The sequence below is a fragment of the Triticum urartu genome, chromosome 4, assembly GCF_003073215.2.
Source record: "Triticum urartu cultivar G1812 chromosome 4, Tu2.1, whole genome shotgun sequence".
In the NCBI taxonomy this organism is placed as follows: domain Eukaryota; kingdom Viridiplantae; phylum Streptophyta; class Magnoliopsida; order Poales; family Poaceae; genus Triticum; species Triticum urartu.
Window position 1 is genome coordinate 120,763,623 of NC_053025.1, and position 25,635 is coordinate 120,789,257.

Here is a 25,635-nt window from a genome sequence, read left to right on the forward strand (position 1 = left end):
TCATAATCATGACAAGTTTTATAAATATAATCATCACTACTTTTTATAGCATAAGTGTCATCACAATAATCATCATAAGTAGCAACTTTGTTCTCATCATAATCAATTGAAACCTCTTCCAAGATAGTGGAATCATTACTAAATAAAGTCATGACCTCTCCAAATCCACTTTCATAATTCTCAAAATAAGATTCAACACCCTCCAAAATAGTGGGATCATTACTTCCTAAAATCGACACTCTTCCAAACCCAGTTTCATCAATATAACCATCATAAATAGGAGGCATGCTATCATCATAATAAATTTGCATATCAAAACTTGGGAGGTTAAATATATCATCTTCATGAAACATAGAATCCCCAAGCTTGGGCCTTTTCATATCATAAGCATAATCACTCTCTTCATTAATAGTATGGATAGCACCAATAGTATAGCAATTATCATCATCACGATGAGTAATAGGAGCAACATCACTTGGGAGGGATACCTTTTTACCTTTGCTTCTCCATATTTTCTTTTTATTCTTCACATTATGTGTGGGTTTAATCCTATTTTTGGAGCTCCTTATTAATGAGATTGGTTGAATAGAAGGCTCCTCCTCGTTACCTGATTCATCATAAGAAATAATAAGAGGATATTGGGAAGTCTCTTCCCTTTCATTAGTATTCTCTTCATCTTATATTTGTTTTATTGTCTTTATGTAATTGGAAATATAAGGATTTCAATGCAATTCACCGCACAATACATATAAATTTCCTCTAGATCGAAATCAAGAACTTTATCAAGGACAAATTCTGGAAGATCCTTAGTTATACGTTTCATTTCTTCATAACCCACAAGCAAACTAAGTTCATTATGATGTGCAAGGGAAATGAAGTCATCACAATTTTTGGACACGATTAGATCATGAAATAATTTGCATTGGATATTTAAATGACCACGTTCATTGCAAAGTTCACAAGGATGGCTCAGAAAATTTAAATTTTCAGCACAAACATCTAGACTTTCTTGCAACCATTTAGTTTCTAAATACTTATGCCTCTAGCAAAATATATCTTCCCTGTTTTGTGTGTACTTGCAAACCCTATGCACTCCACAAAAATTTACATGCTTATAAGAGACATTTTCATCATGACTAGTGCAATCATCATTAGTACTATGGATATTCAAAGAGTCCGTACTAACAACATTGCAATCATGCTCATCAATCAAAGATTTAGTGCCAAACATTTTAATGCATTCTTCTTCTAGCATTTTGGCACAATTATCGGAATCCTTATTTTCACGAAAGATATTAAAAAGATGAAGCATATGAGGCACCCTCAATTCCATTTTTTGTAGTTTTCTTTTATAGTATAAACTAGTGATAAAACAAGAAACAAAAGGATTCGATTGCAAGATCTGAAGATATACCTTCAAGCGCTAACCTCCCCGGCAACGGCGCCAGAAAAGAGCTTGATGTCTACTACACAACCTTCTTCTTGTAGACGTTGTTGGGCCTCCAACTGCAGAGGTTTGTAGGACAGTAGCAAATTTCCCTCAAGTGGATGACCTAAGGTTTATCGATCCATGGGAGGCATAGGATGAAGATGGTCTCTCTCAAACAACCCTGCAACCAAATAGTAAAGAGTCTCTTGTGTCCCCAACACACCCAATACAATGGTAAATTGTATAGGTGCACTAGTTCGGCGAAGAGATGGTGATACAAGTGCAATATGGATGGTAGATATAGGTTTTTGTAATCTGGAAATATAAAAACAGCAAGGTAGCAAGTGGTAAAAGTGAGCGTAAACGGTATTGCAATGCTAGGAAACAAGGCCTAGGGTTCATACTTTCACTAGTGCAAGTTCTCTCAACAATAATAACATAATTGGATCATATAACTATCCCTTAACATGCAACAAAGAGTCACTCCAAAGTCACTAATAGCGGAGAACAAACGAAGCGATTATTGTAGGGTACGAAACCACCTCAAAGTTATCCTTTCTGATCGATCTATTCAAGAGTCTGTAGTAAAATAACACGAAGCTATTCTTTCCGTTTAATCTATCCTAGAGTTCGTACTAGAATAACACCTTAAGACACAAACCAACCAAAACCCTAATGTCACCTACATACTCCAATGTCACCTCAAGTATCCGTGGGTATGATTATACGATATGCATCACACAATCTCAGATTCATCTATTCAACCAACACAAAGAACTTCAAAGAGTGCCCCAAATTTTCTACCGGAGAGTCAAGACGAAAACGTGTGCCAACCCCTATGCATAAGTTCATGAGGTCACGGAACTCGCAAGTTGATCATCAAAACATACATCAAGTGGATCACGTGAATATCCCATTGTCACCACAGATAAGCACATGCAAGACACACGTCAAGTGTTCTCAAATCCTTAAAGACTCAATCCGATAAGATAACTTCAAAGGGAAAACTCAATCCATTACAAGAGAGCAGAGGGGGAGAAGCATCATAAGATCCAACTATAATAGCAAAGCTCGCGATACATCAAGATCGTGCCGAATCAAGAACACGAGAGAGAGAGCGAGAGAGAGAGATCAAACACATAGCTACTGGTACATACCCTCAGCCCTGAGGGTGAACTACTCCCTCCTCGTCATGAAGAGCGCCGGGATGATGAAGATGGCCACCGGAGAGGGATTCCCCCCTCCGGCAGGGTGCCGGAACGGGTCTAGATTGGTTTTCGGTGGCTACAGAGGCTTGCGGCGGCGGAACTCCCGATCTAGGTTATTTTCTGGAGGTTTGGGGTTATATAAGAGGCGTTGGCGTCGGGAACAAGTCAGGGGGGTCCACGAGGCGGCCACGAGGTAGGGGGGCGCCCCCACCCTCGTAGGTGCCTTGGGACTCCTCTGGCCCATCTCCAATACTCCGTGGGCTTCTTCTGGTCCAAAAATAATCTGCATAAATTTTCAGGTCAATTGGGCTCCATTTGATATTCCTTTTCTACGATACTCAAAAACAAGGAAAAATAGAAACTGGCACTAGGCTCTAGGTTAATAGGTTAGTCCCAAAAATCATATAAAATAGCATATAAATGCATATAAAACATCTTGGATGGATAATATAATAGCATGGAACAATCAAAAATTATAGATACGTTGGAGACGTATCACGGTGATGGTGAAGTGATCCGCGCAGAGCTTCGCCTAAGCACTACGGAGATATGACCGGAGGTGTAAACTGTGGAGGGGGGCGCTGCACACTGTTAACAATTGTTGGTGTGTCCTTGTGAGGCACCCTTCCCCACATATATATAGGTGGGAGGGGAGGGGAGGCAGCCAGGGCGACCTAGGGCTTGGTCGCCACCCCCTAGGGGCCCTGCCATGCCCTACGCCCCCCTTTCCTTCTGTACGGAAGGGGGGTGGAAAGAGGGGAGATGGGGAAGGAAGGGGGAATCCTATTCCCTCTTTTTCCTTTCATCCTCCCCTTTCCTTCTCCACTTAGGCCGGCCTACTATGGGGGGCGCACCAGCCCCTTGTGGCTGGTGCGTTCCTTCTCTTGGCCCATAAGGCCCATAACTTTTGTCGTGGGCACTCGAAACACCTTCCGGTGACCCGATAAATACCCGATACACTCCGGAACACTTCCGGTGTTCGAATACCATCGTCCTATATATCACTCTTTACCTCTCGACCATTTCGAGACTCCTCGTCATGTACGTGCTCTCATCTAGGACTCCGAACAACATTCGGTCACCAAATCACATAACTCATATAACACTAAATCATCGTCGAATGTTAAGCGTGCGGACCCTACGGGTTCGAGAACTATGTAGACATGAACGAGACACCTCTCCGGTCAATAACCAATAGCGGAATCTGGATACTCATATTGGCTCCTACATATTCTACGAAGATCTTTATCGGTCGAACCGTTGTGACAACATACGTTATTCCCTTTGTCATTGGTATGTTACTTGCCCGAGATTCGATCGTCGGTATCTTCATACCTAGTTAAATCTCATTACCGGCAAGCCTCTTTACTCGTTCCGTAATACATCATCCTGCAACTAACTCATTAGTCACTTTGCTTGCAAGGCTTCTTATGATGTGCATTACCGAGAGGGCCCAGAGATACCTCTTCGATACTCTGAGTGACAAATCATAATCTTGATCTATGCCAACCCAACAGACACCTTCGGAGATACCTGTAGAGCATCTTTATCACCCAGTTACGTTGTGTTTGATAGCACACAAGGCATTCCTCCGGTATCCGGGAGCTGCATAATCTCATAGTCGAAGGAATATGTATTGGACATGAAGAAAGCAGTAGCAATAAAACTGAACGATCAATATGCTATGCTAAGGATGGGTCTTGTCCATCACATCATTCTTTTAATGATGTGATCCCGTTCATCAAATGACAACACATGTCTATGGTTAGGAAACTTAACCATCTTTGATTAACGAGCTAGTCTAGTATAGGCTTACTAGGGACACAGTGTTTTGTCTATGTATCCACACATGTATTAAGTTTCCGGTTAATACAATTCTAGTATGAATAATAAACATTTATCATGATATAAGGAAATATAAATAACAACTTTAATATTGCCTCTAGGGCATATTTCCTTCATATAGGTCAAAAATGATCCGGGACTAATGGTGGCCGTGCCCCCGTCCACTCTTAGCCGTTGGGACCGGCACTAATGATCACATTATTCCCGGGCCCAAACCAAGCTGAGACTAATGCTCCGGACGAAAGGTCTGCTTTCTTCTAGTGTTACTCATCCATGTCAACATAAATGAACAAGGTCACTTAAGTCTTCCTGCTACTAGTGCTCCTTCTTACTTATTTTTGTTAGAAAGTGAAAGCTTTTGCTTAGAGAGTGGCGACTAACATTCTTTTTTTCAAACAAGGGCAAAAGCTTTGCCACTTTTCATTGATTAAGAAGAAAGTTTTAATAGTACAAGACTGTTGCCCGAAGATAAGAAAATTGAAAGACCACTCTCGCGGCATGCCTCATAAAACAAGTGCTTAGCCTCGGCGGTTGACCAATCAGCAACTTCTGTTCGAGTCTTAGCCAAAATGATTGGCGACAGTGAAGAATGGTTTCGGAATGTGCATGCATTTCTTTCATTTCATAGGTCCCAAAGGACGAGGATACAGGTTAATAGAGTCTGGGAAAATACATGGTGAATCCATGGGCATATGAAGCCACTTCAGAAAATTCATTTCTAAATGCCAAAAAGTTCTGAAAAAAGTTTCGCGCATACATCTTCACATCCTATGTGTGCTCAGAAAGTTCTGATGAAAAATAAAAAGTTTCTTTGGCCTGTGAAAAAAGGACAGAAAAAATTGTATGGTCGAACGCTATTTAGAAGCACTGAAATTTATCTTTTGCATGCAGACAAAACAAAAAGAGTTTTATTTTCATAAGACTTTGTGCCGCGCACACATGTCGCAAAGATGTATGGTGGAATTTTGTTTTTCATTTTTTAAATTTAAACTGCATATTTGTTTAAAGCGGGCATGCCCATGGGATCCCTATCTGTGGTCATTTTGTGGCGCTCTTCGATCCCATCTGTGAGAGGTATGTTCTCTTCCTAGGAAGGATCTGTTTGTTAATACCCTACTGGACTGGTTGCTGCATTTGCTATGACTTGGGAATACTGGTCTTATAGCTAAAGGTTGCGGGATCGTGGCATCTAAGAAATGATCTAAGCCTCTAAGGCATCATCAGCTGCAAATAATGTTGTCCGACCCCGGCGCCATATTTTTTTCAAAAGAAACAAACAAACAAGAGCAACTCCCGCCCAAATCCTTTTATTTCTGTCACCAAGGAACACATCGTCCTGGACTCGTGGGGCCGTGACCGGGGTTTGTTGCTCCATTCTCAGGTCCACGTTGGACCCATCTCCTCTGTGCGACGTTGGTACAAATGTTCACCGTCTTTTCCGAAAGTTTGGACCCGAAAATGATGACGACGTGGGGCACATTACACACGGTACTGTGCATCCGCATCGTCCCATCACCACAGGGTCAAATTATCATACATTCAGTCAAGAAAAGCCATGATTCTTTGAACCAAAGAGTTTGAAAATATGTCCTGAACGTGCACAGGGTGAAAACGCAGTTTATTTGTTCTTTGTGTCGTTTAAGAAAAAAGCAATTTACTCGGATTTTAAACGACACGATACAGTGCATATGCAACCGGTCACTTCACTCGCTCCACCGGGCAGTGGAGTGGACTGGAGTAGGTCAAGCTCTTTGGCGAGGTCAGAATTGAGTGCAGTGCAGCTGTCTTCCTGTCGTGCCTTTACGAGTCCGGATCCTGTATCAACTCCTTTCCTTTCCCTTCGTCTTGGAAGTTGCACCCTCCAAACACACACACAAACGTATTCTGACGTACTGCTGATGTGCTTTGGTCCGTGGCACCCGCAAGATCACATGCCAATTTTTTTTGCTTGACTTTGATGTTGCCAGTGTCGCTTTGTTTTAGTTTTCTATATACTCGTCCTTTGATGCTTCCCCGTGACACCAGCACGCTGCCACACTGCTGATCAGAACGACTATACAAAGGTTTGACGTTATTCAAAGCCGTTTAAATATTTTTCTACAGTAGGTTTCTCACAAAAGGAAGGATTTTCTTTTTTTTAATCAAAAATAGATGATAATATTTCTTAAGCTGAATATCCAGCCTCGATGGAAAGCATATAATTATCCTCATGTTACAAGGGTTGGCATCACCCAAATATCACAACAACCCAGACATATCAGGAACCAGAACACCCTATCATCCCAACATACTGGTGCAATGATACAAGGTTCAGCTTTCTCCTCGTTGTTCACCTACTTGGATCGCTGCCTCATCTTTCGGCGCTTCCTCTTGAGCCTCCTCATCCTCTTCTTCCACTTGGCCCTCATCGCGGAGGTGGCGGCGCAGCAGGCGGATTGGGTATCGAACTCTCGGTGTCTGCTTGCTGCGGCGGCGGAAAAGGAAGGATTTTCTTGGTTGTTTGATCACATCACATGATGGCAGTTTATAAAAGTCTTTACTTAGCATTATTTGCTCGACACGGTTGAGTGATGTTGATAGGAAATTCCAATGAAATATTTCGGAAAAAAATGTTGTGTCTTTTCACGGCCCATTTAAACAGAAATTTCAATCCTACTAGAGAAAATATGATTTTACATTCATTCTTATTTCTGTTTTCCAGAATCATAGGAGACATTTTTTTCTCTGTAGAAGCTGGAAAAGATACTCATGCCCGTAACTAAACCTTATTATTATGGCAATTCCAACCGACCGACCCAAATGGACACAAAAAATGTTAGTTTTTTCTCTGTTTGGGTTGACTTGTAGGTGCACCCAACACAGCACACACATTTCAAATTTCACACAATATTTTTAATTTAAAAATATTTCACATTGCCATCAAAAGTCCTGACTTACATTAGTTAAACTAAAAAAAGATAATAAAACCTAGATCTAGTTGTGTTCGTCGTTGCTGCCGTCGTCCTCGTTGGTGAGGTGGATGAAGGCCGGATGATTCCATGGAAAAGGACACGGGACTACTGCCGCCTGTGGCGCAAGCGTGTGCGCTTGTGCAGCGGGCCCTCCTCATGTTGCTCCGGATGCTGCCGCTGCTCCGGTGACCACGTGTCCGCCCCCACCCAATGTCCGGGCCCGACACCCACTCTGGCGTTCAGGGCACTATAGTCGTCCACGACCATGATTGCCCTACCAATGACGCTTACCCACGCTGGTCCTTGGGCTGCTGCTGCTGCTGCTCGGGCACGACGACATTGCCTTCGCCGATGCGACTAGTTGCTCTGCCATGCCCTCCCCTTTGGTGAGCTTGTCGAGCTTGGAGTCTTCAAGGGCCTTCTTGTAGGCCTCGTCGGCTGGTGGCGAGGGTGGCAAGGGAGTAGGAGCACGCGCACGAGAGGCGAAGTATGACTGGCGTCGCGCGTCGTGCTCGTCGAGGAACCAAGTGTCCCAGAATGGCGAGTTGATGGCATACATCGGGTCGTGATGGAGGTCCTCGGGGAGCTAAGCTTGGGGTGGTGTATCCTCGGCCGCGCGCACAGCCAAAGGCTGGAATGGCAAGCACTAGGATCCTCTGTGGGTTCAGGTGCTAGGCGTTCGACGGGCGGACGTCAGGCCACTGCACTGGGGTTGCCTCCTGCCAGTACTGCTCGCATGCTCGATGTTGATGTACACACGTTGCCGTGGGCCAGCAAGTGGCGTTAAGGTGAAGCTTGCTGCGTAGCAGTGAAACCCGGAGGAGGAGTCAGCTTCATGATCATGCTTCCCGGCCTTCCTTGGGATCCACTTTCACGACCTTTTGGTGGTGGGCGATGGGCGGTGGCTAGGGGGCAGGGGGATGTATGGTGGCTAGGGGCAAAGGGAGAAAGAGGACTCCCCCTCCCCCCCCCCCCCCCCCCCCCCCCCCGCGCACACGCTGGGCATTAAAAAGGACCGGGGAAGGAGGTTGGGTGGCTGGCGTGCGGGCCCTTCGGCACGCGTGGCATTAAAGAGGACCAACGGGTGGTGGTTGGGTGCCGACGCGTGGGCCTGAGCCAGGCACCAAGCAGACACGTGCCCTGTCCATCTCACGTTCATGTGGAAGCAAATCCGGCCCAAATTTAGGATGGATTTGCTTGGGTCCAATTTGCGTGACAGACAAAAAATGTGTTTGCGTCCATGCGCTGGGCCGTGGTTTTTGTCCTTGAGAACCCAAATAGACACAGTTGAATAAAATATTGGAGCTTCCTATTATTGAGGTGAATCCACGAGCTCACTATCAAAACTTGAATGGAAGGAAGGAAACACCGCTAAGTATTACTATTACTCAACCAAAATGTGCACATGCACTTGAGATAGAATTGTTTATTTCTTAAGCCATTGAGATTATATGTGGTGCATACTTTTTTTTAACAGCAAATAGACTTTATTCCTTATACGATGACCATGTTGTTTACAAGTAAATGAGAAACAAAGTTAGGGATTACATCATCCCAAGAACTCGAAGGTCTAGCTCTAAAAGAATGCTTAGCTAACTCATCTGCTACTTGATTAGCTTTCTGGAGATAGTGTTTAAACAATATTTCGGCAAAGTCCATTGACAGCTGGTTGCATCGAGAAATCAATGCAACTTTAGTCCTAGATAAGAGTCCATTTGCTGAATTATCTCCACAGCAAACGAATGAAGTAGCATACTTAACGATGTTGTCAGCGTCGAATTTAACAAAATGCTTTCATTTTTTTTTTTGAGAATTCAAAAGGTTTTCAGATGGGAAACTGAGAGAGGACTCCTTTTTTTTGAGGGACCGAGAGAGGACTCCTAATTGGTGCCTTTGGCGCTAACTAAGGTAAAGGTGCTCTCATGCGCGAGTATTTCGGCCTGTCCATCTGCATTTTAAAAGATTGTTTAACTGGTGGACCATCGATTGTTGACTAAGAAAGTAGACCGTTGACTAAGAAACGTAGACCATTGACAATTTTGTAAAAGGAAAATGTTCATAAAAGTGGAAAAAATATATATTTTTAAAAGTTCTACAAAGTTGGATTTTTTCTCAAGTTTGAGAAAATTCATGAATTTGAAAAAAGTTCAAGCCTTGGAGTTTATAAATTGAAAAAAAGTTCAAAAATATTTGGAAAAAGATCGTAATTTGAAAAAAATCAAAAAAACTAGAAACAATTACAGGGATTTGATTTTCTAACAAAAAGTAGAAAAATATAAAATTTGAAAACAATCATGAATTTGATTTTTCACTATTTTAAAAACTACGTAATTTTGAAAAGTTTGCAAAATGTAAAGTTTATAAAATTATAAAAAATTCGCGAAAATTCGAAAAATTTCACAGATTTGCAAAAAAGTTTTGAATTTGAAGAAACTTCACGCATTTGAAAAAAAAAAAATAAAATAAAAACTAAAAAGGAAAAAGAAAGAAAAATAGAAAAAACGAGTAAAACGCGTTTTCAGGAAAAACCGCTAGAAAAAAGGCCTAGAAAAACCGCGTGGAAAAAAACAGTGGAAAAAAAACTCTACATGGGCCGGCCTATTCGTCAGCTAGTGCTGGGAGAGTGTGCACCAGTTAATGAAAGCTCAATAACTGGCGCTTAAGGCGCGGAATAAGATCTGAGAAACTGAGCGTGCATTCAGTTTCGTGAGGCCCAGCCCAGTTGCGCCTATGTCATATTGCACGTCGTAAATTAGGAGAGGGCCCCTTGGAAAGCAGAGCCGCCGCAGGGGCTTCCTTGCAATATATCAAGACAGGAGCGGACGCCCCGTGAAACCCGCCACCGCACCACCCACCTTTCTCCTTTCCTCCATTCCCTCGCTCCCGTCGTCTCTCCCCTCCGACGACGACCTGATCTCTTCTCCCCCCTCCGCGCCACCGCCACCTCGCTCTCCGGCCGGCTGGCACCATCTTCCTCGTCCTCGGCCTCGGCGCAGCAGGACCTCCAGCGCCGCACCCTCTTCGAATTTGGTCAGACCGCTCCTCCGACCGCCACCGCCGCGTCAGGTACCCTTCCTCCTGCATTGGCCAATCCACTCGCTTCAATACTTTTTCTCCCATCACCTGATCGTCGTCGCGTGGTGGGCGTGGCGGAAATACACACACGGCCGTGAATTTTGTGGCAGCTACGTGCTGGATCGCGACGATTGGTTTGTTGTGTAGCGGCGAGCCTGCAATTACCTAGCGACGTCCCGAGGAAATTATCGTAGTATTATTTTTGTGAATTTGCTGGATTCGCGACAAATTTTGAGGAACATACCTAGCATGTTGTATGGTTTAGTGTTCACGAGAAATTTCTGGACTACTAGCTCAAGGTGCAGGCTGCATATGCATTTTTGCTGGATTCTCTGTTTTATTAATTTGGGTAATAATTTATCTGGGGAATTGACGGCCACATTTCTGTTGCTGATTCCTTGTTACCATCATTGTAGTTTAGGAGCCTGGTATCTATTTTAGTGTCTGATGAGAACCTTTGTCATGGATGGCGAAAGTATCGCTTTGAACTTATTGCTGCAACCCTTTACTATTTGGTGGTATTCAGCATTGCAAAAAGCTGGATCACATTTATCAGCTCATGATTTTAATGAGCATTATATCAAGTGGAGGCGAACGAGGGGGCTGGAGACAGTGTGGTAGGGGGAATAAGAGATTAAGAGGGCAGATGGTGTTGTATAAGAGTTACATATCAGGGAGCAATGGTGTTTTGGTAATGAAATTGCTAGTGCAGGGAGTGTGATCAATGGGGTTGATCTAAGAAAAAAGGGATAAATGTACTGTGGTTTATTTTTAGGAAAGCTGTGGTTGTTTCTAATGAGATTGTTGACAAATTCAGTAACCTCATAAACATACTTAGGGTTTTTAATCCCTTGAATATCGTAAAACTAATCATCAGCACTGTATTTAGCTGCTAGATCATAGGTTATTTCTGGTCATCAGAGAATCTACTGGACCCCTTTGTAAAACAGATCCATTTTATTGCATATAACTTGATGTAACTGCAATTATTTTCTGTCACAGGCTGCATACATTATTGTGGCAACGGGATTATGGGGACACCACACGCTGATTCAGAAAAGACGGAGATTGGAGAAATAGATACAAGGGCTCCTTTTGAATCTGTTAAAGCTGCAGTAAGTTTGTTTGGCGAGGTCCGGTTTTCCTCTGAAAGATCCGCCACCAGAAAGGCACAGGCCCCACAAGCAGAGGTACTATTTTTTAGCAGAAAATTGTGGCTTTAATACGTAATTATATGATAGGCCTGCATGCAGAATTTTTTGTATACATTGTGTGCAACTGCAGCTATCTAAGAATAATAATCGAGTGCGGGTATCATTGATGAAAAGCTATATTAGTGCTTGAATTGCCAACCTAAGCATAAATAGGGGTTTCTGTGATCAGATGTGTAGATCATACTCTGTATCAACAGTGAAGTCATCAGATTGTAGCGTACCGTTTACTTTTCTTTTGTCGCCTTCCCAATGTTCATTTGACATTTGCATAAACGTTTATAGATTATTGCCTGTAGTTCAGTTTCAGAAAGCACTCAGCTATTATAGAGGTTGCAACATCCACTTTTAGACACAAGGGAAAGTGATTTTACATGTATATCAGAATATTGTATTTGTAGAAACTGTCTTTTGTTCTTGATTACTAATATCTGTGGTATGTTTGGACATTTTTGGCAGCTGTCACAGTTTGTCTTAAGAGAAACTTCTGTACTAGGCATGATGTGCCATGAAACCTTTAGTTGTACCTGAAAATTATTTATCCTATCGACACATCCTTTATCTTAGTAAAGCACAAAGTTTAGTATCTTGGTAGAGAATTTTGGTCTCGATGCATTTGATAGAAGAAAAAGTTTTTTGCAAGCCTAAGAGTGGACCAAGTACAACCACAACGCACACGTCCCTAGCGCTAATCACAGCCGGCAGTGACACCTGAAGGGCAATCGCTCATGCTTTAGCCCACAGACATGCTTCCACGCAGATGGTGTCAAGCAGCAAGGCAATGGCCTTTCCCCATTTTAGACGGCAGTGTTGCGCTGCTTCCAGATCCACTAAGCTGCACCATGCTGTGAGCATAATCAACGACGACAGGCCCCCCCTGCTTAGGACGGTTAGGGTGGAGCCCATGGCGCTTCCACCAGCAGAGGAAGTCATCTCCACTGTAGGAGGGTTCTCACGTATCTTGCTTTCTGTATTACACATGATGGTACATAACCCTTGTAGGATCAATCAGTTTTAGTTCACTTGGATTTAGCTTGTATTTTGGTACCATATTATTATGCTGATCCTTTGTATATTTAAATTTTGTCTGTGGTAGAGGGTGTTGGCTAAGGAGACAGAACTGCACTTGGCTCAGAAAGAGTTGGATAAATACAAGGAACAACTGAGTAATGCCGAGACTACCAGACTCCAAGCCCTCTCTGAGCTGGAGAGGGCTAAAAAAAGCGTTGTGGATCTAACAAATAAGCTTGATGCAGTCAACAAGTCAAAAGAACTGAATATCCGGGTAACAGAAAATGCAAATATTCGAACGAAGGAGCTCGAAGGTGGCAGCTCTAGTGAAGCCGTTGGAAAGGATGGTCCTTTGAAGCAGGAGCTAGACAATGCGAGGGAACAGTATGCTATTGCTTTGGCAGATCTTGATGCAGCAAAGCAGGAGCTTAGAAAAATGAGAAAGGATTTTGAAACCTCACTGGATGCTAAGTTACTTGCTGCCCAGCAGGAAGCAGAGTCTGTGCAGTCTTCTGAATCAAACAAGGAAAAGGCATCTCAACTCCGTACCGAGATTGCAATGGTTCAAGAGTCACTTATGCATGCTAAGGCAGCCACAGAGCAAGCACGTGAAGAGGAGGCAAACATCCTTGCTGAGAAGGATGTTGCCAGGAGAACCTGTAAAGAATCTCTGGAAGAAGCTCAGAGAAAATTGTCAAATTTGAGAAATGATTTTGATCCTGTAGCTTTCAAGGGTCTCCAAGAGAAACTCGATGAGACTTATTCTGAGATTGCATCTTTGCAGAAGAAGATCGAAGATGCGAGAGATAGAGATTTGGAGTCTGTTTCTGCTGTCAGCACAGAGTTGGATGATGCTAAAGAAACGTTGCAGAAAGTTGCACAAGAGCAAACTTCTCTTAGCAGTTTAGTTGAATCGTTGAGGCTGGAGTTACAGGCTGTAAAGGAGGAACACAGTCAGCTGAAACATAAGGATGCAGAAATTGAATCTATTGTAGGGGACCTCCATGTTAAGCTCCAGAAGTGTAAATCTGATCTTGAGACTGCAGTAGCCACAGAATCAGATGCAACATTAGCTTCTGATGACCTGATGTTGGCCCTCGAGCAGTTGTCTTCTGAGTCAAAAAATGCTCTTCAGGAAGCTGAGGTGATGCAAAAGCGTGCAGCCGAGTTAAGAGAAGAAGCTGAAGCAGCACGTGCTTCATTAGTGGAAGCAGAGCAAAAGTTGCAGTCCTCTTTGAAGGAAGCAGAAGTAGCAAAAGCTGCTGAAACAAGGGCTCTTGATCAGATCAAGCAACTATCAGAAAAGGCAAGTGCTGTCCGCGCCTCAATATCCGAGCCAGGTGCAAACATCACGATCTCAAAGGAGGAGTTCAAATCTCTAAGCCGAAAGGTAGAGCAGACGGAGAAGCTGGCAGAGATGAAGGTCGCGGCTGCTATGGCCCAGGTGGACGCTGTTAGAGCCAGCGAGAATGAGGCGATCAAGAAACTGGAAGCTGCCCGCAAGGAGATGGAGGACATGGAACTGGCAACAGAGGAGGCGCTAAAGAAGGCAGAGACAGCGGAAGCAGCAAACAAGGCGGTCGAAAGTGAGCTCAAGAGGTGGCGAGAGAAGGAAGAACAAAACAAAAACGCCGAGACCTACGTGCCTCCGGTGGGAGCGACATCACTGGCAGACGCTCCATCTCACAAGGCTTCTGCCGCAAAAGCCAATGAGAAGAGCAACGGTCATCAGAAGAACAGCAAAGCTGTATTGCGGAAGAGCTTCATGCTGCCCAGCATCACAGGAATGTTCCACCATAAGAAGAAGAACAATGCCGATGGCAGTTCCCACTCATAATATGTCCCAGGCTCTTACTTGCAAATTCAAACTTTTAACACATGTTCATTTGTACGAGTATATTTCTAGTAGTGTTGTACCTTTGTAATGTGCTGAACTCCTAACTTTTGCCGCGTACCCATGTTCATGTTGTATATGTATGTCTGTACTTTTTGGTGGTAATCTACTGTTTCTAAAAGTCCAAATCAAACCACACCTTATTGATGCTTTTCAATGGTATGGTATGGAGTGACAACATGTTGGTTCATATTCTGATAGATCCCTCGGTCTGGTTGGTTTCCTGAGTGCTATTGTGGCAAGAATTTGGTTAAAAAATTTGTTTGCTTTCTTCACTTAATTACTGCCGCATATCCAAATTTTCTGTGTAATTAATTCCATGTCGCTTCTGTGAAAACTATAATGATTTGCTTGCAGATTAACATTGGAGAATCGGATTTGGTGTTCAGACCTGAAATTTAGAAGAAGAAAAAAAGAAGCATTTGCCAGGTTCAACAAATGATGACCTTTACTGGTGAGGAAAAGATGAAGGTGAGATGATAATTGTATTTCCACAACCACATTATGTAGAGGTGATATTTGGATTAAACAGCAAGCTTGCTAAAGCCAGTCAAGTGCTCAGTGACAATTAGCTTGTGTACTGATTCTTTAGTACCTGGTTAGATCTCACGTGTTGCTGAAGGAGAATTGTTTGATCTCATGTGTACCTGGTTATATCACCTCTTCTTTGGAAATAAAGAATGAATTAGTTAGTTTTATGTTTGTATGTCAGGCAAAAATCAAATGGGGGAAGCGACCTATCAGTCCAGATTCCAATTGTTATTTGGTCTTGAGATTCATATGGTTGAGACATAATTTTAACTGGGCGCCTTCACATGTAATCTATTGTATCTCTGACATGTGTTTTGCTACAAAATTATGTCTCAACCATCTGTATTTGCATTATTGCTGTAAGCTTCTGAAATGTAAATTATGCTAGGACGATTCCTCTTTAGCTTTAACTATGATATTCCTAAATGCGTACTACTGGGATTACGACTACAATAAATAAATAAATCATGACATGCGAGCAATTCTCGGTTTAAATACTGTGAGCTTAAATAATACTCCCTCCGTTCCTAAATATAAGTCTTTGTAGAGATTTCACTGTTGTGCTGTGTTCAGAATTGGTACTAGAAAAGATAATCTAAAATGCACATTCTGAAAGTATATTGGATTCTTGCCCTCGGGAAATTAGTCTTCTAAGCATTACTTCGTAAATAAATGACATGATAACTTGTTGGTTCAGTTTAAAGCTGTAGGCAGAGGCTTGCGGTAGCGGGAAAATCACTGCCAGTTGAAAACTATGTTACGCTCCTGCTCTTGGGTGATTAAGCTGTTGTGGTTTTGCTTGGTAAATAAATGACATGCTAAAACATTGGTTATTATTTCGGTGGCGGCGACCAATAATATAAAGAAGTTCCTTGCTTAGATGGTTGGTTAAGTCATGGGTACAGCATGGAAAGGGTCAGCAAGAAAATCAGCCAATAAGTAGTTGACTGTTTAAGTTGAATTCATATTAGTTTCTGCAAAAACATTGTTACAAATCTCTGATATGAATCGCTTGTTGCAGCCACGAACTTGTTTAAGATGCCTCTCAAGTACCGCCTTGAGGACAAGGCGGCTAAGAGGGCTTCTGAAGAGGGCCCATGCTGAGGCTGAGGGGAAAACCGTGAGGCCAAGAAGGCAATTGTTCTGAAATATGGTCTTAACCATGTCACTTGGCTCATGGGAATATAAGTTGCATATTCCTAACAAGATGATCAAGATGAACCCTAGACCTCCCTTTATATAGACAAGAGAAGTCTTGGGGTTCACATGTTGGATGCGATATGGGGGCGTCGCCGCCCTCTAGTCTTGGGTGTCAAGAAGGTCATCTGGCCCCTTAGCGTTGGCGCTACGTCGTGGGCCCATAGGCCTCCTTGTGGTTGATGAGGCCGGGCTCCTTGGTGTTAGCCACCCCTGATACAGGACCCCGTCAATATACTCTCGATCCTACACTTGTCATCCATTATAACAGTTGCGATCACGTATCGCTTCATTACTATAAATACACTGAGATCCCCTCTAGGATTATCATGGCAAATCATTGTCTCTGACTTGTCAATATTATTATGACATCTGTCTAGACCCATGATACCCATCATACTTCTAGCAGCAAAATATTTTTCCTAATGCTAGGTGAAATATTCTACATTATGTTAGTGCTTGTGTTCAAAGTTTTGCTCTTCAATTGATGTATAGTTCAGTATTCTAAAGCCTTGGATCTCTACCTTCTTTTAGCTCTTGTCAGTATCAATATCAAGAATATTAATGTATAATTTTATCCCTGAGCGTGTCTGAAAGCAATAGTGATTCTTGATCAAACCATTAAATCCCTTCTTTTTAGATGCTATCCGAAGTTTTGAAGTTTAGTTTGTTCCTTTAGCAATCAATTTTTGCTCCACTTTTGTCCACTTGGAATTGCCAAGAACTCTAAAACAACAAAACCCTTTAAACTAATGGAAATATTGTCGTCAACCTGAAAAATATATTTAGAAAGATGATACCAACAATACAAGTAACTCAAGCTAGCTTCTGCGACCCATTAGAGCTTGCTAGTGCAGTTATCAATTCTACAGCTACTGCTGATTAACATAAATAACTAGACTGTAGGTCTTTCCATCTTCTATGTTCTGAAAAATGAAAAGCCTGGAGTTATTACTAAACAAGATAATAAAGAGTCGAAAGGTTACGAGAACAAAACATGCAGTTGATATTTGCTTGTGAGGGGATATTGAAGCTCAAACTACCTAAACTATATCAAACAAAACACAAGGAAGCCAAAATAATAATTGTTAAACAGGAATCGATAATACTTATGTTCATCTTCCCATGGTCTAAGCCTCTACAAAAAAGTTTTTTCAATGATTATACTACGGCTAGGGAGAGGCAGGGGCAATGCCACCCCCTCAACATTTGCACATGCTGAGTTTGCAGGAGAATGTTAAAAAATCGAGTCAAATTAGTTAGTAAGTTAGAGCTATCTGTGTCCATATAGTTGAGATCTTGTAATCTATTGTATCAGTCATGACCATGTATTGCTTCCTCGTCGTAAATATACGGAGAACCCCTCGGGGATTACATGACAAATCATTGTCTTTGACTTGTCAATTATTATGCTAGACCCATGAAACCCATCATGCTTCCCGCAACAGTGCTTGTGTTTACATTTTTGCTCTTCAACTGATGTATAGTTTAGTATTCTAAAGCCTTGGATCTCTACCTGTTTTTAGCTCTTGTCAATATCAATACCAGGAATATTAATGTATAATTTTATCCCCAGAACGTTTATGAAGGAAATAGTGATACTTGATCAAACCATACAATTCGCTTCTTGTTAAAAGTTTTCTAATGTCTTGAGTTTCTTTTTGTTTCATTAGCGGCCAATTTTTGCTCCACTTTTGTCCAATTAGAAGTGCCTGCAACTTTGAAACAACAAATCCTTTAAGCCAATGGAAATATTTTCGTCCTTGTCATGACCAAATATTTTGAAAAATTATACTAACACTACACTAAGTGAAGCCAACTTATGCTATACATCAGAGCTTGCTAGTGAAACTGTCAGTTCGGCACCTTCTGTTGATTTAACATACATCACGAGATTGGAGGTCTTTCTATCTTCTACGTTCTGAAAGATGAAAAGGGAAGGGTCATTAGTAAACTGGATAAGAAAGAGTTGAAAGGCTAGGAGAAGGAAACATGCAATTGATATTTGCCTGCGAGGGGATATGAAAGCTGACACTACCTAAAATACATCAAGCAAAATGCAAGGAAGTCAATAATAATAATTCTTAAACGGGAACTGATAATGCTTACATTCATCTTCCCTTGATCTAACCTCTACAAAGAAGTTTTTCAATGATTATACTATGGCTAGGGGGAGGCAGGGGGCAATGCCCCCCCCCCCAACCTTTGCACATGCTGAGTTTGTAGGAGAAAGTTGAACAATCAAGTCATGTTAGTTAGTTGGTTAGAGCTAACTGTGTCCGTATATATCCGTGTATATGCATCATCATATATTAGATTCTCAAGCTGAGATCTTAATCTATTGTAATAGTTCTGATCACGTATATCATGGAAAATCATTTTCTCTGGCTTGTCAATATTATTATGACTTACGTCTAGACCCATGAAACCCATCATGCTTCCGGCAACAATGCTTGTGTTCATAGTTTTGCTCTTCAATTGATGTATAGTTCAGTATTCTAAAGCCTTGGATCTCTACCTGCTTTTAGTTCTTGTCATTATCAATATGAAGAGTATTAATGTATAATTTTATCTTCTGGATGTGTTTGAAGGCAATGGTGATACTTGATCAAACCGTACAACTTCGTTCTTGTTAGATGTTACCTGAAGTCTTGAGATTCTGTTTGTTTCTTTAGCGGTCAATTTTCGCTCCACTTTTCTCCAGTCGGAAGTGCCAACAACTCTAAAAAACAAAACCCTTTAAGCCAATGGAAATATTGTCGTCCATGTCATGACCAAATATTGAGAAAAATGATACTAACACTACAGTAAGTGAAGCCAACTTCTGCAACCCATCCGAGCTTGCTAGTGAAATTGCCAATTCGGCACATTCTGCTGATTTAACATACATCACTAGATTGTAGTTCTTTCCATCTTCTATGTTTTGAAAGATGAAAAAGGAATGGTTATTACTAAACTGGATAAGAAAGAGTTGAAAGGTTAGGAGAACGAAACATGAGTTGATATTTGCCTACGAGAGGATATGAAAGCTCACACTACCTAAAATACATCAAACAAAATGCAAGGTAGTCAAAAATATAGTGTTTGTTAAATGGTAATCGATAACATTTATGTTCATTTTCCCTTGATCTAAGTGCCCCCCCCCCCCCCCCAACCCACCCCTCAAGCTGCATGTAGCTCCGCTAATGCACTAGAACATCCCACAATCAAAGTTCTCCCCATATACCAGCAAGTCCTACATGGTTGTTCTCCTACAAGACCAGCCAAAGTAGTTACTACCGCCGTTCCCAAATGCATGACGTATAAACTAAGTAATAAAGTCAATACTTTATATGTTTGACCAAATATAGATGAAATGGTTAACAATTATAATATTGAATAAATACATTATGTATATATATCTACTGATAGATATATTGATATTGATTTGGTATTGTTTATCTTTATATTTTTGTATATATGCGCTTGGTCAAACTTTGAAAGCATTGACTTTTTGACTCAGTTTATATGACATGTATTTGGGGATGGAAGGAGTAATAAGACAATACTAGATCATGAAAATGCACTTTGCTGCACCCGTTAGTATGTGTGACTATGTATGAGAGGATTTATAAACCCGCAAAAAAAATGAGAGGATTTATAAGACATACAAAAACATAATATAGAAGTAAAGAAATGTTCATTAAATCTCAATTTTGTTTTATCATTTGTGACTTCAGTAAGCAGTGGTACCTTACATTGGTTGTACACAGTCGACATAATTTGGAACATGTTTTCTTGGCCACTATCTCAAACGAAATGCTTCAAGCACCAATGGAGCTGTCAAGGAAAACAGGGAGACTGGAAGAGTACATGGATGTTGCCATAGTTGACGTGAACGTTTATTTAGTTAGTAGTAATTAGAAGCATTTTCTATTTCGTATGGGTCAATAACATGAAGAGAATATTATTCCCAATGCCGCTCTCTGATATTCGTTGCCTGATTCGGCGATGTCTTGTTCCACATTAAAGAAATCACAACTATCCTTTATATCTCCTCAAAATAAGCTTCCAGAGTTGTAACTATGTCAGCACGAGTACAGAAATCACAAGACATGAATAAAGTATTGATAAAGTCAAGGGGAGAGAACAAATAAAGTTATCCCATGAAAATAATTCAAGTCAGTGTAGAAATCTCAAAAACAATGGTCTACAACTTTTTTAGTACAAACTAAAACCTTCTCTCCACATATTTACTCGCACTCGAGAGTTTGTAAGGTGAGGGATTTATTTTCCCACTCAGTTGGAAAGTTTTTTTTAACTTTGTTTGACGTTGTGTCAAATTCTTCTCTCAAAACTTTTGAGTAGAGTCTTCAATTCATTGATACCAGATTTGATATCTGTCACTAAAAATACACACCGAACTGTCCGAGCAGTGGAAGAGAAACATTCTTACCTTAATTTGTTTTTTTAAAAATACTACTCCATCTGTTCACTTTTATAACACGTTTAGACAATTCAGACAATGTCCAAAACAATTCAATGTCAGCTGTCCAAAACGTCTCATTAAATTTTGTCAAGCAAATAAAAAACTCAAACAGTGACGAGGGATCACCTGAGCAAGGCTCGGTAAGGCATTGAAAGGGAGAGGTAAATACCCTTCAGAAGAATCTCAGCAGGTGCTCTTCACACGATCCCTTCAGGCCCTTTAGCATCAACGCATCATTAATTCATTATCTCCAGAGTACTCATTTTTCCAGAGCAAAAGGGCCTCTACCCAGATCCCAGTTAAGAAATCAGACCATTAGAAAACAGCATGTGAAGACCTTTTTCAAGTGCTCTACTACTAATAAATCAACAGACGCGGCGATTTTAGGCAAAGGTGGAAGTACAAGTACCAGACGTGAGACCGTGAGAGGCTTTGAGGCATCGCCATGCTCCAAACTGTGGCTGCAAGGGACTCAGGACTCTGCTCTATCCCCGTCGCCTCTCCGGATTCAGCTGCTCAACGGCGCGGTGGGCGCGGTGGTGTCCGGACAGCCGCACCGGAACCAATTCTCCACCGTCAAAATCCAGAAACCATTGTTGCCCATGGTGCACACCCTGTGAGCAGTTCTGACAGAGCCCCTGAAACAAGCAACACTAAGTAAGCTAGCTACAGCACCGATGATAACAGGCGTGCTGTAGAACGAAGGGAGGTCGAAGGTGAGATGGAGGTCATTGATGGCACGAATGTTTGGCAGCCGCGCGGTGGCGCCATCGTGGCCTTCCCACTTCCTCTTCTTTTTTTAAACCACTTTTAGGTTTTTTTAGCGGGTTTTAGGTTTTTTTTTATGTAGAACTTACAAGCAAAACGGCCCGTAGGGTTGCAACGGTAGAAAAAAATCATAATCTCCAATTGTCATGACCACATTTTGCTGCATCACCAAGATAAACTATCACCCTCATTTTCGTGAAATCATGAACAATTTTTAAAAATCATGAACATTTTATAAACTTGTGAACATATCTGAAATCGTGAACATTATTTAAATTCATGAACGTTTTTACAGGTTCTCGAACATTTCTAAAATCATTGAACAAAATTGAATTCATGACATTATATACTATTTGTAAACATTTTTTAAAGTTCCAAACATTTTCTAAAATATTTTTCTTGAATAGGCAAATATTTCTCGAATCGACGATCATTCGTTTTAAAATTGATGGGACAATTTTATGAAATGCATGATCATTTTTTGAATCAGAGCACACTTTATGAATCAATAAACTATTTTCTAAGTCACGAATAAATTTTTTAGGATATTTTCAATTCATGAACATTTTTTGGATTGGCAAAATTTTGTTTAATTTCATTAACTTTTTTATACATGTTATTTAAAAGAAAATCATGAATATTTTTTGATTTCCCTAACATTTGTTTTCAAAATTCCGAATACTTTTTGAATATGTGAACTTTTTAAAAAAAATCACGAAAATTTTCTGAATCGACAAAAATTTATGAATTATTAAATATTTTGTTTCAAAATTCTCATTTTCTTATTTTTCGAAACTTTTTAAAGTAGAAAAAAGAAACTTAAAAAACAGGCCGCCTGGACATGGGAGGCCCAAACAGGTGCATTGTGTCTTCTCCCAGCATGCAGAGCGCAGTATAGAAGATTCCTACTGCCTGCCGGCCCAATCAGGGATTCCCTTGTGTGAAACGTTTTTTATCACTTATAAGAGGCATTGGTGGGGTTTTTTTGAGCGGTTTTTAGGGTTTTATTACATGGAACTTAGTAGCAAAACGGCCCGTGTGTTGCAAGGGGAGAAAAAAAAAATCTCCAATGGGTGTGACCACATTTTGCTGCATCACTAAGATACACTATCACTCTCATTTTCGTGAAATCGTGAACAATTTTTAAAAAATCATGAACACTTTTTTAAACTCGTGAACATACCTGAAATCATGAACATTTCTCAAATTCATGAACGTTTTTACAGATTTTTATACATTTTCTAAAATCGTTAACATTTTATACTATTTTCCAACATTTCTTTAAGACTGTAAACATTTTTTAAAATATTTTTCTTAAACAGGTGAACATTTCTAAAATCGACGAACTTTTTTTGTAAATTGTTTTGTGGAACAATTTTTGATATTCAGGAATATTTTTTTGATTTAGCGAACATTTTTTAAAATGCATGACCATTTTTTGAATCAACAAACTATTTTGTAAGTCACGAACGGTCTTTGAATTTTTTTTGATATTTTTCAATTCATGTATATTTTTTGAATTGGCGAAATTTGTTCAATTTCATTAAAAAAATTAATACAAGAACTTAAAAAATCATGAACATTTTTTGATTTATGAAACATTTGTTTACAAAATTGTGAATATTTTTTGTATATGCAAACATTTTTTAAAAATCACAAACATTTACTGAATCCACAAAAATTTTATTTCAAAATTCTCATTTTTTAATTTTCGGAAATTTTTTGAAGTCCGAAATTTTTTTAGGGTAGCCGTTTGTGCTGCCTCTAACTGTTCGTTTATCATACAGAAAGGTGAAGGAGCGACAATGCAGTTCTCATGATGTTCCTGGGAGTTCTTCGGGTGGAGAGGGGAGTTTAGAGATCTTTGTGGAAGCTCAGGGTGCAACCCAAGATACGAGTATTCTGGTGGCGGTTGTCAAAAGGTTTCCTACTTGCTAATTCAAAATTACACCAGAGACATGCGAATGAAGATGCTACTTGCCTGTTCTGCAGCATGCATTGGTGCACTACATCCATGCCAAGACATATCGGGACGAGGGAGAGAGGTTTTTTGGAATTAGATAACCTAATCTGATTCCAGGAACTTGGACTAGACATATTTTGGATTCTCAATATATGTCTAAAGAGAGTACAACAATTATGGTTTCGACGATGTGGGCAGTATGGAATAGCAGAAATAAATATGTGCACAGAGAGGTCTGGTACCAACTCATTCGCTCAATGGGGCTCGTTAAGGAGATGACCAGATCTCTTGATATTCTAGCAAAGGAGAATGGTCCTTTACCATGATGGGCTGTGTGGAGACCTCCAACTGTTGGGATTGTTAGGTTGAATATGGACACATCTACATATATGATCAAGGGGGTCAGGTGGGGTGATGGTAGTCACGAAAGAAAGTTTTTGGCCACTAGATATAAACAATATCCAGGAACTACTGCCTCTTTAGTTGTATGCTTGAGTTCTTGAGGAGTAAATTACACGCACGGTCCTAGAACTCGTCGGCCTGCTCCAAAACAGTCCCGCGACTTGTGGGTCGCTCCAAAACGGTCCTCATACTTGCCATTATGGTACACGTACGGTCCTACATACGTTTCAGCATATGCTGGGCGTAGAGACAGGTGCCACGTCATCTTGTGGGTGGGTCCAGCCGGATCGCATCGTTGCGTTATTCTGCAACTGCCCCGCTGATTGTGTGATGTTCCGAGTTCGAGCCTTCACCCTTTCGTCGCTCTATGTTATTCCTCGATGAAGACGACCATGGTTGACGGCGGTGGGTGGTGATCGACGTGATCGCGGATACGATAAGCGGTTGTTCCTGGGGGATTTTGCGAGCCGGCGACTACATCATCGTATGCCATTGTGAATGGCGTCGATGTCACATATTGAACGACACAATGGCGGGCCTGTGCCCACGTACGGTAAGATTCAACCACCCTCCATAATCTCTCGCATTTGCTTCGTAGGTACATGTATTATGACCATGTCGATCATTTTGGTCGGATATGTTATACAATTTAGGTACTTTAGGCACAGGTTTAGTTACAGTTTATGCAAATTCTTAGGGTTCTTTGTCGGATGCTAAAATTGGTGTTTTTCTTTTGGAAGAAGGCAGTGATTTTTACACCATTGAGTTCATCCATGGAGGAGTTTTCACTGGCACTGGATACAGTAGGTCTTATATGAACGGTCGCAAGGTTTGCTATGACTAATGTAATGCCAGTGTTGCCTGCATGATACGTTGTATGAATTAATAGATTGGTATTAAGTTATAAGACTATAGGCAGAATAGACATACTGTTGAGGATAGAAACCCGATCGATGTGAATCATCTACCAGATCGTGATGGCTACCATGGAGTGCTCCCGCGACCCCGATGGCGACGTGCCACCCGCGGCCATGGCCCGGCCGCCTGCACCTCTGGCTGGCTCCACCCCTCTCGCCGGCGGTGCGACCCTGTCCCCCGTTGCCCCTGAGCTGTTGGCCGGGGTCTCGCGTCCCCTGCTCCCCGCTCATCGCCGCCCCTGCCGCGACGGTGTCGCCGCTGCGCTGGGCCGATGTTGCGGAGGATGATGACGCCGCTGCTGGCCGCCCCATCGTCCGGCGAGACCCTCCAGCTCGTAGAGCGGCGTCTCGTCCGGTGATGGTGGCCTCGCCTCGGCGCGGGTGTCCTTTCTCCCATCGGCTTGCCGGCGCCCCGCCCTCCCCCTCCTGCCGACGCCGCACAAAAGGGACGCCCCTGGGTCTAGGACCGCTCGCCGCCGCCGCGCTTCGGCGTGGGGTGTCGCGGGGCGGTCTGACCTGGGCCGGGCCCGGTTCTCCTAGTGCCCCACCGCGCCCGCCGTCCTGCCCGTCGTTCCCTCGCCGCCGGCTGCCCCTCCGGTGATCGTCCGCAAATCACCATTCCGCCCTTTCATTGTTGTGTTCGGTTCCTCCTCACTCCGGTTCTCCCCCAGCCGTCCCCTGCGCCGCCCATGGCTCGCCGTTGCTTCTACGCCGGCGCCGGCGCCGGCCGCGGCGGTGGTCGCAGCATCGGAGGAAACCCTAGAT

The 25,635-nt window shown here is 41.9% G+C and overlaps 1 protein-coding gene across 1 annotated transcript; it reads left to right on the forward strand.

Moving 5' to 3' along the window:
• The first annotated feature begins 10,252 nt into the window (after positions 1–10,252).
• On the forward strand, positions 10,253–14,729 carry LOC125551001 (WEB family protein At5g55860-like). Its single transcript, XM_048714142.1, has 3 exons — positions 10,253–10,499; positions 11,511–11,698; positions 12,816–14,729. Exons 2-3 carry the CDS (start codon positions 11,540–11,542, stop codon positions 14,565–14,567), a joined length of 1,911 nt encoding a protein of 636 aa, XP_048570099.1. The 5' UTR covers positions 10,253–10,499; positions 11,511–11,539; the 3' UTR covers positions 14,568–14,729.
• The last annotated feature ends 10,906 nt before the right edge of the window (positions 14,730–25,635 follow it).